This window comes from Salarias fasciatus, chromosome 5 (genome assembly GCF_902148845.1).
Source record: "Salarias fasciatus chromosome 5, fSalaFa1.1, whole genome shotgun sequence".
Classification (NCBI taxonomy): domain Eukaryota; kingdom Metazoa; phylum Chordata; class Actinopteri; order Blenniiformes; family Blenniidae; genus Salarias; species Salarias fasciatus.
Window position 1 is genome coordinate 32,318,449 of NC_043749.1, and position 13,295 is coordinate 32,331,743.

The window sequence follows — 13,295 nt, forward strand, 5'->3', positions numbered from 1 at the left end:
CAACATGGTCAAGAAAACACTGTTTCTCCTACTTAGGACCGGAAAAAGGTCCCCACAAGGCACGTCATTCCACGTTTTGCTATCCTTGTGGGGACATTTGACCCCAACAAGGATAGAAATACAAGAACACACACACACACACACACACACACACACACACACAGAGAGAGAGAGAGAGAGAGAGAGAGAGAAAGGATCAGCTTAATGTTTGACTTTATTTAAAATGTCAGTCAGTTGTGGTTTATTCACATACATAATATTAAAACTTCAGGACTGGGTTCACGATGTGGATCCGAGCCGAGAAATCCTGCCAGGGTTTACAGAAGCAGAACCGATGGCAGCTGACCGGAACCAAGCAGAACACTATCAAAAATAGACTTCTTTAATATACAAAAGTCGGCTTGTAAGGTGTGCGTTTCCACCGAGGCCTTCAAATCCATCGGGAAAATACAAATACCACATAAATACACGGAATATGTTAGAGGCGAGTTCAGCAAACGTGTTTCCTGTTCGCTCCGTCGATAACGAGAGAAGAAGAAGGAGACGAGCTCAAGGTGAAGGAGGAGGAAAATATTCAGACGCTTCAAACAGCTGTCTAACATCTGGAGGACCACAGCGGAGGGGGGCGGCCGGGCCAGGCGGGGTTGTTCCTCCTCACCCGGGCCAGGCGGGGCTCTATGTGGGGGGCAGGGCGGGGTTGTTCCTCCTCACCCGGGCCAGGCGGGGCTCTATGGGGGGGGCAGGGCGGGGTTGTTCCTCCTCACCCGGGCCAGGCGGGGCTCTATGGGGGGGGCAGGGCGGGGTTGTTCCTCCTCACCCGGGCCTTGCGGCCCTCCTTCAGCTTCAGCGCTCGCAGCTTCTGCTGCCGCCGCTTCTCGCGGAACCACAGCTGCTCGCAGTGCCGCTCGGCGCTCAGGCTGTTGCCCCCCGCCAGGCGCGGGTCTCTGTAGGGCGTGGCCTGCGGAGGCAGCCACGGGTGGGGGCGGGGCTGCGGGTGACGGGTGGCGCCCAGGCCCGCGCTCGGGACCACGTGGAGCTGGTACCGGGCCACGACCCGCCTGTACGAGCGCTCCTGGCTGGAGCAGGTGTAGAGCCCAGAGTCAGACAGCGCCAGGAATCGAACCAGCAACCCGCCACTCATCTGGAGGAACCGAGAGGAGGAGCTCAACGGCACCTGGGAAGCAAGGAGGAGATCTGTCAGTCTGAGATGCTCTATAGTGTGCTGTCAGAGGAGGAAGATGCTCTATAATCTGATGTTAGAGGAGGAAGATGCTCTATAACGTGGAGGTTAGAGGAGGAAGATGCTCTACCTCTCTGCTCTCCTCCGGGTCGCTCACACTCTGCTGCTGCTCGCTGTCAGGAAGCTGCATCTTCCACCTGAGCTCGGCCTGAGGAGAGCGAGGAGAACACTCCAGGAAGGAGGAGTTCCCCTCCACCGCGAAGACCGGCCTCACCTCCACTTCTGACACACACACGCACATGCACACGCACACGCACGCACACACACACACACACACACACACACACACACACACACACAGAAACGCACGTACAATGGCCTTCATCGATTTTATCCAGGCTGCAGTTGCACAGATCGTCCTCTAGAGGGAGCCAAACCTCCTTACAAAACCAAACAAACGAGGTTCAATCAGCGTTTCATCAATTTAACAAAAAACACTTCGATACGTTTCAGGAAGAGCTTTTTTTTTTCTAATTATCATTATTATTATTATTATTATTATTATCGTCATCATCATCATCATCATCATTCGTCTTTGTCATGTTCTTGTTGTTTCCGGTTCCAGTGAAGCAGGTTTGTCTCTTACCGTCCTCTGTGGCGGGACACTGACTCCAGGGGTCTCCATACCTGATGTCCTGTCTCCGTGCACGCCTGCGTGAGCACACACACACACACACACACACACACACACACACACACACACACACACACACACACACACACACACACACACATACACACACACAGCTGAGTCAGACGGAGCGGGGGACGGTGCAGGTGACGTGTCCTCGGCGGGGGACGGACCTCCTGCTGCTGGGGAAGACGCGGGAGCAGGCCTGTCCGTCCCAGCTGCAGTACGGGTCTCTGGACAGGCAGCAGTCTTCACAGCCGGCGCCGTAGCGGCCGCAGCGCTGGACCCCCAGCTGGGCCACGCCCCCCGCGCTGGACACCCACAGCTGCTGCTGCAGGGACAGAGGGTCAGAGCGCTGGACACACACACACACACACACACACACACACACACACACACACACACACACACACACACACACACACACACACTCCCTACCCTCTTGGTGGACAGCTTCATGTTCAGGATGGGAGTCTGGAACAGATGAAGTCAAACATAAATACTGACAGGTGTGTGTGTGTGTGTGTGTGTGTGTGTGTGTGTGTGTGTGTGTGTGTGTGTGTGTGTGTGTGTGTGTGTGTGTGTGTGTGTGCGCGTGCGTGCGTGTACTCGTATTTCTATCCTTGTGGGGGCCAAATGTCCCCACAAGGATAGGAAAACCTGGAACGATGTGCCTTGTGGGACCTTCTTCCGGTCCTAATGAGGGAAACAGTGTTTTCTTGACCATGTTGTTGTTACTGAAAAAAGTCAAAGGTCAAAAACATTTCTTTAGGGTTCGGCTGTGTTTTGGTCTGGGTTCGGGTTAGGGTAAGAGTTAGGAGTTAGACATGAATGGGAGTCAATGGAAGGTCCCCACAAGGATAGAAGTACGAATCTGTGTGTGTGTGTGTGTGTGTGTGTGTGTGTGTGTGTGTGTGTGTGAGACCAATGAGAACCAGGGATTGGGTTGGTCTGAAGGCGGTGGCCCGCAGCAGAACCCAGCAGAACCCACCTGGAAGACGTTCAGCTCCTCCAGAACCACCTCCTCCGGCTCCAGACCGCCGTTCAGAACCGACACCACCTTCAGAACCTTCCCCTGATCTGGAACCAGAGAGAACAGGAGAACCGGGCTGAGAGGAACCTTCATCTGAGCTCCTCTTAAAGAGGACAGACGTATGGAGACAGACAGCTGGAGACACAGAGCGAGACGTATGTCCATCCACACTTGTCCTCTCTGGAGACAAGGTGCTAAAGGAGCTCGCCCGTGACCTCTGACCCCTCAGCCCTGTGGAGACTAGGAGAACAGGAGTAGGAACCAAACTCAGCACGCTATGAAGACGGAGGACTGACCGGAACCTGGTACCTGACCCCGTTTCCATGACAACCTTCAACATCCCAACCAGGCGCCAACCTCCGCTCATAAAACATGAAGACAATACGAGGTGCAAAAAAGTTGCAATTCCAGCAAGGGGGCGATGATGCTGGTTTCAAAAAGAGCCCGGTCTCATTGGAACCCATTCACAAATGCCGATTTTCAGAGAAATAAACATATAAAGTTCCTGTTTCAGGACATGTTCTGGTCTCTATCACTAGTTTCTAGAACCTGCTGCTTCACCAGACTCTGGTTTTCACATCAATAATCTGTTGATTTTATATTACGAGTTAAAGTTTTGCATAAATGGCCCTATCACAGCGCCTCCTCTGTCCGCGTGATGCGGTCACGTGACGGGCTGGACCAATCACATTTACATCCGGTTTCAAATATTCAACTGGAGAAGTCCTGCTGGACTCGCTGAAGTCTTCAGAACGGCGGTTGGGAACTCTGTGGGTGACGTCACGAAAGGTCTGTCCATTTATATACTGTCTCTGGTCCAACACTGAGTTTCACTGATGTTTGACGTTTACATGAAAACATTCTGAAAATGATGACCAGGACCAGGACCGGGACCGGGACCGGGACCGGGACCAGGGTCAGGGTCAGGGTCACGACCAGGACCAGGACCAGGACCAGGACCAGGGTCAGGGTCAGGACCAAGGTCAGGACCAGGACCAGGACCAGGAACAGGACCAGGACCGGGACTGGGTCCAGGACCAGGACCAGGACCAGGAACAGGACCAGGACCGGGACTGGGTCCAGGACCAGGACCAGGAACAGGATCAGGGTCAGGGTCAGGGTCAGGAGCAGGACCAGCGTCTGCCCCGTCTATGCAGATGCAGCCCGTTTCCATGACAACGGAATGGATTGTTTTGAAAATGTTCTGTCTGGGGATCCGTCTCCGAGCGGTTGTCATGGAAACAGAACCAGGAGGAAGCCCCTCCAGCCCCCCCCCGTCCTCACCCGTCCCCAGGTGCAGCACGTCGTACACTCCGTCCTCGGCCTCCACCCTGTCCACCACCAGCCTGCGGATCCGGTCCGTCCAGTGGACCCGGGTGAAGACGGGCCGGGCGCCCAGCGGCAGGACCGGGTCCCACATCAGCTGGTGCTGCCGGCTGAAGCTCACCGCCTCGTCCGGGAGGTCCCGCGTGGACCGGTACCGAGCGTCGTACGTCTCGCTGGGACACTGGGGACGAGACACAGGGAGCCGTGAGGACGCTGGGACGTACAGGAGGACACGGGTCACCGCTGAAGCTTCAACACAGAGTCCTGCTCTGGATCTGGATCCGGGTCTGGATCTGGACGGACCGGGTCTGACCGGGCCTTCATCAGGACACGGGACATGTCCCGGTCCAGGTGGGACAACTGGACGTGATGCTGCTGAAGTGGGACATTCCCAGTGGGACGATTCCAGACAGCTGGAGGACGAGTTCAGGCCGGGACAGACGTCCTGTCCCTGCAGGACCAGGAGACAGGCTCTCTAGCTCCGGTCTTTGGGGTTCTGGTCTCTGGGGTTCTTAGGGTCAGTTAGGCCAGCTGTCCAGGTGTCCATCTGGGACAGACCTACCTCCCTCTGGCCGGACCCGTCCGTCCCCTCAGATCCGGTTCTCCATAGAAACTTTACTAGAACCAGGGACAGTTTCCTGTCCTCGTCTCCATCATCGTCGTCTCGGTCCAGGTTTAGTGAGATGTCGTGTGTCTAACTGCACCCCCGGGGACTCACGGTTCCGGGTCTCGGGTACGGGATCCGGCCCCGGTACTCCACCCAGCGGGACTCGGGTCCGTCTCTGTGGGCGAATGGCCCGTTGAAGACGGCTCGGATGGACGCCATGGAGAAGACACACACCGCCGAGCCCCGGAAGACGGAGCTGTGGGGGACAGGAGGGGACGGGGGGGGACAGGAGGGGACGGGGGGACGGGGGGGGGGGGGGGGGGTGAGATGGGGGATGAGAGGGGGGACAGGAGGGGACGGGGGGGACGGGAGGGGGGACAGGAGGGGACAGGAGGGGACAGGGGGGGACGGGGGGGACGGGGGGACGGGGGGGGGACAGGAGGGGACGGGGGGGACAGGAGGGGACGGGGGGGACGGGGGGGGGGGACGAGATGGGGGATGAGAGGGGGGACAGGAGGGGGGACAGGAGGGGGGACGGAGAGAGGAGGACACCAGGAGGTGAGACGGCCTTCATGTGTCACAGTTACAACAAAACCAGCTGCTGCTCTTCACCTTTGACCCCAGACACCCCCACACCTGACCTCTGACCTCTGCAATGTGCACGTGCCAGCAGGAATGTCAGTGTGTGTAGAGGAGTGGACGACCTTTAACCTCTGAACGAGCTCCTTAAATATCAGACCTTGGCCGTGTCTGGATGTCCCCCCTGACCCCTGACCCCTGACCCCTCAGTCCCTACACAGAGCTGGACCACATAGTGGACTTTATAGTCCTGAATCCGTTGGGATTCGGACTCGCAGCTCCCTACTTTTTCCCTCTGCGCTGATCACAGGACCCCCGGCCGTTACCATGGTAACCATGGTTACCATGGTAACCAGACGCTTTGTAAAGTTTTTAATGTCTCTTATTCAGCTTTTCCTTTCCTGTCGTCTTTCTGATCGCTGAAGAATAAATTAAAAATATTAAATTCTTCCCGGCTCGCTGCTGCTGCTCTTCCATCGTTCTGCTGGAGATTCGCAATGCATGATGGGTAGTACTGAGCCGTCTAGGGACCATCGATGCACATTACTTTTCGAGATGCATTGTGGGAAATTTCTAGTGCCTTCCTTCATGCTATCTGGACATCCGGACAGCGTCCAGATGTCTTCCCTGTGCGGTGTCCTGCAGAGGACACAATGGACGTTCAGACACAGCCTGAGTCTATTTGCTTTTCCTGATGTGAAGATAAGAACCGGAGGAAGACCGGGGTCAGGTCTGAGTCTGGATTAGACCGAAGGCCCAGCAGTAACAGCTGACGGCCTCCATTAATGAATCCTGATGAACGCAGGTCAGAGGTCACGACCGATTCTACTGACGAGCCTCATGAAGAGTCTCTGACCTGGACGTGCTGAAGACGCCGTAGACCACCGGGTTCTGAGGGTCTTTAGTCTCCAGAACAAAGATGTCCTCTGGAAAAAAGACAAAAACGCCGTTTAACACCCAACACCTGGGGCGGGGGGAGGAGGAGTCAGGAGGAGGAAGAGGAGGAGTCAGGAGAAGGGGGAGGAGTCACGAGGAAGGGGAGGAGTCAGGAGGGGGAGGAATCAGGACTCACCCAGCTGGTCGAAGTGAGTGTCCACTCCAGACGGTCCCGGGACCGAGCAGACCAGCCGGGCCTTCAGGAAGGTGGTCCAGCGGTTGATCAGGCTCCTCTTCCCTCCGACGTCGTTCTGGATCAGCCAGACCAGCAGAACCGGGTCAGAGTCCATCACCCAGACAGAACCTCCTTGCAGGGTCTTACCTTGCAGACCCGGGCCACCCGGCTGTAGACCCTCTGGTCCCACGGGCCTGCTTCGGCCGCCCGCTCCCTGAAGAACACGTAGACCTTGTCGTCGTCCGGACTGTGGGTGTCCGGGACGGAGAAGGAGTCCACGAAGTCCGGCTCTGCCGGCGAGACGGGGGACAGTCCGGGTTCACACAGGAGTCCAGCACTCCACCCAGACTCCATTCACACTCAGAAGACAGACCCCCCAGAAAACTCCAGACAAGTCCTGGTCTCCAGACCACAGGTTCAAGGTCTTCGTCTTTATCAAACTATTTATTTACAAAGAACTTTTCATGGTAAAAAAGGTGGTCTCAGCCCCCAAAGTCTTGGTCTAGAGATGCTCTAGTCCTGGTCTTGGTCTAGTGTCAGGCGGTCTTGGCTAAGGGATGCTAACCCCAGAGCTAGCATGTTAGCATGCTAGCTGTCCCTGTCTGCAGAACCAATGGAAAATGAATCAAACCACTTCAGACGAGGACTGGAAAAAAACCAGCTTCATCCTGCAGCAGGAGACTTCATGTTCTCCCCAAAGCCCCGGAGACGGCGCTGTTCCTCATGCAGACAGCAGGGGGCGGCAGGGGGTGGCAGGGGGCAGCAGGGGGCGGCAGGGGGCAGCAGGGGGCGGCAGGGGGTGGCAGGGGGCAGCAGGGGGCGGCAGGGGGTGGCAGTGGGCAGCAGGGGGCAGCAGGGGGCGGCAGGGGGCGGCAGGGGGTGGCAGGGGGCAGCAGGGGGCGGCAGGGGGCGGCAGAGAGCGCCAGGGGGCAGCAGGGAGTGGCAGGGGGTGGCAGGGGGCAGCAGGGGGTGGCAGGGGGCTGCAGGGGGCGGCAGGGGGCGGCAGAGAGCGCCAGGGGGCAGCAGGGAGTGGCAGGGGGCGGCAGGGGGCTGCAGGGGGCGACAGGGGGCGGCAGGGGGTGGCAGGGGACGGCAGGGGGCGGCAGGGGGTGGCAGGGGGCGGCAGGGGGCGGCAGGGGGCCGCAGGGGGTGGCAGGGGGCAGCAGGGGGCGGCAGGGGGCCGCAGGGTGCGGCAGGGGGCAGCAGGGGTGGCAGGGGGCAGCAAGGGGCGGCAGGGGGCCGCAGGGTGCGGCAGGGGGCAGCAGGGGGCGGCAGGGGGCAGCAGGGGGCAGCAGGGGGCAGCAGGGGGCGGCAGGGGGCCGCAGGGGGCGGCAGGGGGCAGCAGGGGGCGGCAGGGGGCGGCAGGGGGCCGCAGGGGGTGGCAGGGGGCAGCAGGGGGCGGCAGGGGGCCGCAGGGTGCGGCAGGGGGCAGCAGGGGGTGGCAGGGGGTGGCAGCGTGTGCTGTGTGTGGACAGGAAGTCTCACCGTTGAGCCAGTTGTTGTCGTACGCCTCCGAGCGGAGCGACTGCCGACCCGGACCCTGGACCGCCGTCCGGAAGAGTCCCGCGTTGACCCCCATGAAGTCCACCGAGGTGCCAGAGTACAGGTCTCCATCTGGGGGGGGGGGGGGGGGGGGGGGGGGGGGGACCGATCACATCACTGCTGCATGTCCATCGTTTGGACACTCGGCTCCAACAGGCTGCTTCACAGTGTGTGTGTGTGTGTGGGGACAGGGGGACACCTACCAGTCAGAAGAGCAGTGAACGGCTCTCTGGCACTGAAGGGACATTTTCCTTGGCCAGACTCGTAGATGTGGGACAAAGACAAAGACGGCTCCTACAGGAGGGGGGACATGGGGGGGGGGGGGCAGACAGACAGGAGGACCACACACACACACACACACACACACACACACACTGAGTGAGGAAGGAGCTGGAGACCAGAAGCTCAGTGACGGCGAGCCGATCGGTCCCGAGACGCTGGACCGGTCCTCATGTCCTCAGCGGCACAGAAGTCCCGTCTCCAGCTGTCTCCGGTCCACGTTCAGATCATCTCTGTGGTTCTGATGACTTCAGAACCACGTGATTCGTTTTTCTTCTATTTCCGTCAGTCTGGGTTTTATCCTGATGACCGCAGTGGCCAGAATAAGACCATGTTTTGTTCCAGGAAGTAAAATGGTAAATGGACTACACTTGTATAGCACTTTTTACCCTGCATGACAGAGCCCAAAGCGCTTCACACTGCAATATCACATCACCCTTTCACACCATACTCGGTGGTGGTAAGCTACTATTGTAGCCACAGCTGCCCTGGGGCAGACTGACGGAAGCGAGGCTGCCAATCTGCACCATCGGCCCCTCCGACCACCACCAACCATTCACTCTCACAACCTTCATACTAGGCAAGGTGGGTGAAGTGTCTTGCCCAAGGACACAACACCAGTTTTACGCCTGCGGGAGCGGGGATCGAACCACCAACCTTCCGGTTATAAGACGACCCGCTCTACCAACTGAGCTACTGTCGCCCCACTTGAAGTGTTTTCTCCACAGCGGGGTGGTTCTATAATCCAGGACGAGACTGTCGTTACTCATCGGGGCCACTAGATGGAGCCAAAGAACCGGAGACCAGGAAGTGACCGTCTGGAACTCTGGACCAGTGAGCAACAGAGGAGAAGTTTAAACTGATGGTTCAACGCCGCAGAGTCAACAAACTGCTGCCAAGATGCATTAGACTGAGTTATTAATGCTGTGAAGCTGAACAGAACTTGAATTTGGTGGTTCTGAAGTTCTTCACATCATTAATGCAGTTATTGAATCTTTGAGGTTCTTATTTGTTGCTGCTTCACTGAGTCTCAGCCTCAGAGTCTGAGAAAGAGAAAATAGTTTTTATTTAATCCTGCAGTAATATTTCTGGATCTTAAATCACATGAAATGTTTTCTCTGTTGTGACTTTTCCTGGAATCACTGTAGAATGAAAAGTTGTTTTATGAGGAACCTTACTCTCTTCAACATATTTTTATTTTCACAAAATGATATTTGAAAAATTGTCGTCTTATAATCAGTCGTCTTATATTTGAGCCAATACGGTATTTAAATTTTTTTTTACACAACAAAGTTTTCAAGTGAGAAACGTTTTGACTTTCTGATCAGATCACAGAACAGTTCCCTCGTCTTCTGACCGGTTCTGCCTGCTGCTGCTACTGCCTGCAGTCATGACGGCGCCATCTGCAAACCAGGAGAACATCTGCTCTGCACCGAGCACGTGACACGAAATGAATGAGTGAATGACACGGACTGACTGACTGAGTGAGTGAGTGAATGAGTGAGTGAATGTCTGAGTGACTGACTGAGTGAGTGAGTGAGTGAATGAGTGAGTGAGTGAACCTCAGACTCGGGGTTCAGGTTCAGGAAGGTGCAGGTTGGCTGGAAGGCTCCGGTTCCACAGGCGTAGACGGAGGTCCGGTTGATGGGCTGCAGCAGCCGGACGAAGTTGGAGCAGTCTGTCTGGAAGACGGAGACACAGAGATGGGGACATGGAGACGGAGACACAGAGACGGGGACATGGAGACGGAGGACACAGAGACGGGGACATGGAGATGGGGACATGGAGACGGAGACATGGAGACGGGGACATGGAGACGGAGACATGGAGACGAGGACAGGGAGACAGACGGTCCACAGAGACGGAGACGGAGACGGTCCTCACCTCGGGACTCTTCCCCGCCATCAGGCAGCGCTCCACGTTGTCCCTGCTGGCCGGCCAGGACACCTGCCGGGGAACATCGTTCACTCGGCTGTTTCTCTGCTTTTATTTTGAAAGGTCGTGTTCTGATGTTGAGGAGAGAGGTGTTCAGAGGTCAGAGGTCAGACCGCTCTCACCGTCTGGGCCGTCAGGCGGGTTCCGTCCGGGTCCGTCCTCAGCAGGTGGACGTGGTCCCGCCCCCCCACCAGGATCCAGCCCCGGTCCTCGTCCAGCAGCAGGGCCTGGTGACCCCCGTCGACCCCGGTGACCCCGCCGACCCCGGGCTCCCAGAAGACCCCCAGGCCAGCCCTCAGATCTGGAGGAGACACAGACCGGATTAAGGGCTGGACGTCCAGACGCACTGCTGGAGCAGGGGTGTTCAACCTGCGGCTCTGGAGCCACACGTGGCCCTTCAGCCCCTCTGCAGCGGCTCCAGGAAGCCGGGATACACATTCAGCTTATGTTACACCGTTACAGGATTCTTCACTCCGGGTTCAGGAGGGATTCAGAAAAGGCTCCAGTCAAACTGGGAAAAACAGCAAAACCACCAGAAACCAGGAAAAATGTTGAAACAGCTTCAAAAACCTGAAATGTCTCCAATTTATATGAAAATGAAATATGGCAGAAAAAAGCAGAGAAAACTTTAAAAAGAGGTCAAATGGATGAAACAGCTAAAATTTCTAAACCGTCAAAAAAGCTTGAGAAGAACCAAACTGTTAAAATCAGGAACAAACGGTGGTTCAGTGTGATAAAACGTTCTGTTCGGAACTGGAGTTAAACTTCATGAAAGCTTTGAAACGTTTGGGGCCGTGCTTCCTGGTTGGTGAGGCGTTAGCGAGCGAAGCTATCTAAACGTGCACACTCACACGGGTCTGGGGTTTCCAGTCTGCGCTCATTTCTTACAAAAGAAGGAACATCAACCTCACGAAGCCCGGCTGTACGGCGACCAGTGTTTCAGACAGGAAATGAAAACACGAACCCCATCGGCGCTGAGCTGAGGGGCAAAAGGGTACCAGGAGCTCGGTCCATGAGGAGAGAAACCCACAACTCCCAACGAGGCCAGACGCCGCCGAGTGGCGTCACCACGTCAGTGCGTCTGACAGGCACACTCCAGCACTCCAACGGCTACAGCGTCTGCAGATCCAGTGTGTGAAGCTTCCCGAGCCGCATCGAAAGGTCTTTATGGATCCAGCTGGACTAGACTGGAAGTCACCGAGACGGTTCTTCTGGTCTTAAAGCAGCAGAACGCGGTTCTGGAGGGAGCAGAGTGTGTGAGAGAGTTTCAGAGAGTTTCAGAGAGTTTCAGAGTTTCAGAGTTTCAGAGAGTTTCAGAGTTTCAGAGAGTTTCAGAGAGTTTTAGAGTGTTTCAGAGTTTCAGACAGTTTCAGAGAGTTTCAGAGAGTTTCAGAGTTTCAGAGTGTTTGAGAGTTTCAGAGAGTTTCAGAGTTTCAGAGAGTTTTAGAGTGTTTCAGAGTTTCAGACAGTTTCAGAGAGTTTAAGAGATTTTCAGAGTTTCAGAGTGTTTCAGAGTGTTTGAGAGTTTCAGAGTTTCAGAGTTTCAGAGAGTTTCAGAGTTTCAGAGTTTCAGAGTTTCAGAGAGTTTCAGAGTTTCAGAGAGTTTCAGAGTTTCAGAGAGTTTCAGAGAGTTTTAGAGTGTTTCAGAGTTTCAGAGAGTTTCAGAGTTTCAGAGTTTCAGAGTTTCAGAGAGTTTCCAGGCTCTGATGTGTTTTTAAGTGAGCTCCTGGACTGACCTCACTCTGATCTCACTCCTTCACACGTCTGTCTCTGGGGAGGCGAGAACCAGCAGAACCCCCCCCCCCCCCCCCCCCCCCCCCCCCCCCCCCCACCTCACCCCTCCACCCCCCTCCACCCCCCTCCACCCGCCTTCACCCGCCTCCACCCAGCCCCGAGGCTGAAACTGAATCAGAGGAAGGGAGGGGGTAACTTGTAGATGTCACACACACACACACACACACACACACACACACACACACACACACACACACACACACACACACACACACACACACACACACACACACACTTATTCATCAAGAACTTTTAAATAAACACAAATGGGAACTGACACACACAACTCACTCTGAAGTAACACCAGCACACACTGACACACAACAGGTGGAGCAGATTAAAAGATCCCACAGCATGTGTGTGTGTGTGTGTGTGTGTGTGTGTGTGTGTGTGTGTGTGTGTGTGTGTGTGTGTGTGTGTGTGTGTGTGTAAAGCCAGGTATTTTATAGTGAGGAGCAGGAACACAACGTTCTCAGACATGCAGAACCAACACACACACGCACACTCACACCCTGCTGCAGGTCTTCCTCTGGACCTGCTGTCCATCCATCATGAGCAGCGCTGATGGGAAAAAGAGACACAAAGAAAGAAAGAAAGAAATCTGAGCGGCAGATATCAGCCGGGGTGGGGTGGGGCGGTTGGGGGGGCGGTTGGGGGGGCGGTTGGGCGGGGTGGTTGGGTGGGGGGTGGAGGACGCGGGGGAGGTGCAGGGGGCAGTGGAAAACATGAGAGGACACTGGGGGGACGGCTCACCCAGCGCCTCACTGCCTTCAGCTTCACTTCTACAACGTCAAACCTCTGATATGGCGGCCGCCGTCCCTGATCTGCTCCGAACCAGCACTGGGTGGGTGTGTGTGAGTGTGTGAGTGTGTGTGTGAGTGTGTGTGTGTGTGTGTGTGTGTGTGTGTGTGTGTGTGTGTGTGTGTGTGTGTACGTGTGAGAGTGATTGTTCCCCATGATTAACAATGATTTCTGCAATCAGGAAGGTGATTAAAAGTGGATTTGCTTCATTAAAACTGTTTCACACACCTCTGTGTGTGTGTGTGTGTGTGTGTGTGGGTGTGTGTGTGAGAGAGAGAAAGAGAGAGCTGTTCCTGCTCTCAGACAGGAACACCCTTCATTAGAGGAGAAGTGATGAAGCTGTCAGCAGTGAGCATGAGCTAATGCTGATGCTAATGCTAATGCTGATGGTAATGCTAATGCTCAAGCTGATGCTAA

The 13,295-nt window shown here is 56.0% G+C and overlaps 1 protein-coding gene across 2 annotated transcripts in view; it reads right to left on the minus strand.

The window, feature by feature from the left end:
* Nucleotides 1–202: 202 nt before the first annotated feature.
* LOC115388132 (semaphorin-3D) overlaps nt 203–13,295 on the minus strand; it is a 40,886-nt gene continuing 27,793 nt past the window's right edge. The window contains exons 3-18 of one of the 2 annotated variants that reach the window (XM_030091075.1): nt 10,406–10,584; nt 10,233–10,295; nt 9,911–10,030; nt 8,273–8,363; nt 8,013–8,141; nt 6,675–6,817; nt 6,489–6,603; nt 6,273–6,342; nt 4,949–5,093; nt 4,189–4,411; nt 2,863–2,951; nt 2,310–2,345; nt 2,045–2,199; nt 1,827–1,891; nt 1,311–1,462; nt 203–1,174 (exon numbers count right to left, since the gene is read on the minus strand). In XM_030091075.1, coding sequence (XP_029946935.1) covers nt 782–1,174; nt 1,311–1,462; nt 1,827–1,891; nt 2,045–2,199; nt 2,310–2,345; nt 2,863–2,951; nt 4,189–4,411; nt 4,949–5,093; nt 6,273–6,342; nt 6,489–6,603; nt 6,675–6,817; nt 8,013–8,141; nt 8,273–8,363; nt 9,911–10,030; nt 10,233–10,295; nt 10,406–10,584 — 2,168 coding nt within the window. In that variant the 3' untranslated portion in view covers nt 203–781. Of the gene's footprint in view, nt 1,175–1,310; nt 1,463–1,826; nt 1,892–2,044; nt 2,203–2,309; nt 2,346–2,862; nt 2,952–4,188; nt 4,412–4,948; nt 5,094–6,272; nt 6,343–6,488; nt 6,604–6,674; nt 6,818–8,012; nt 8,142–8,272; nt 8,364–9,910; nt 10,031–10,232; nt 10,296–10,405; nt 10,585–13,295 lie in introns of both variants that reach the window. The other variant, XM_030091074.1, reaches the window with a different exon arrangement.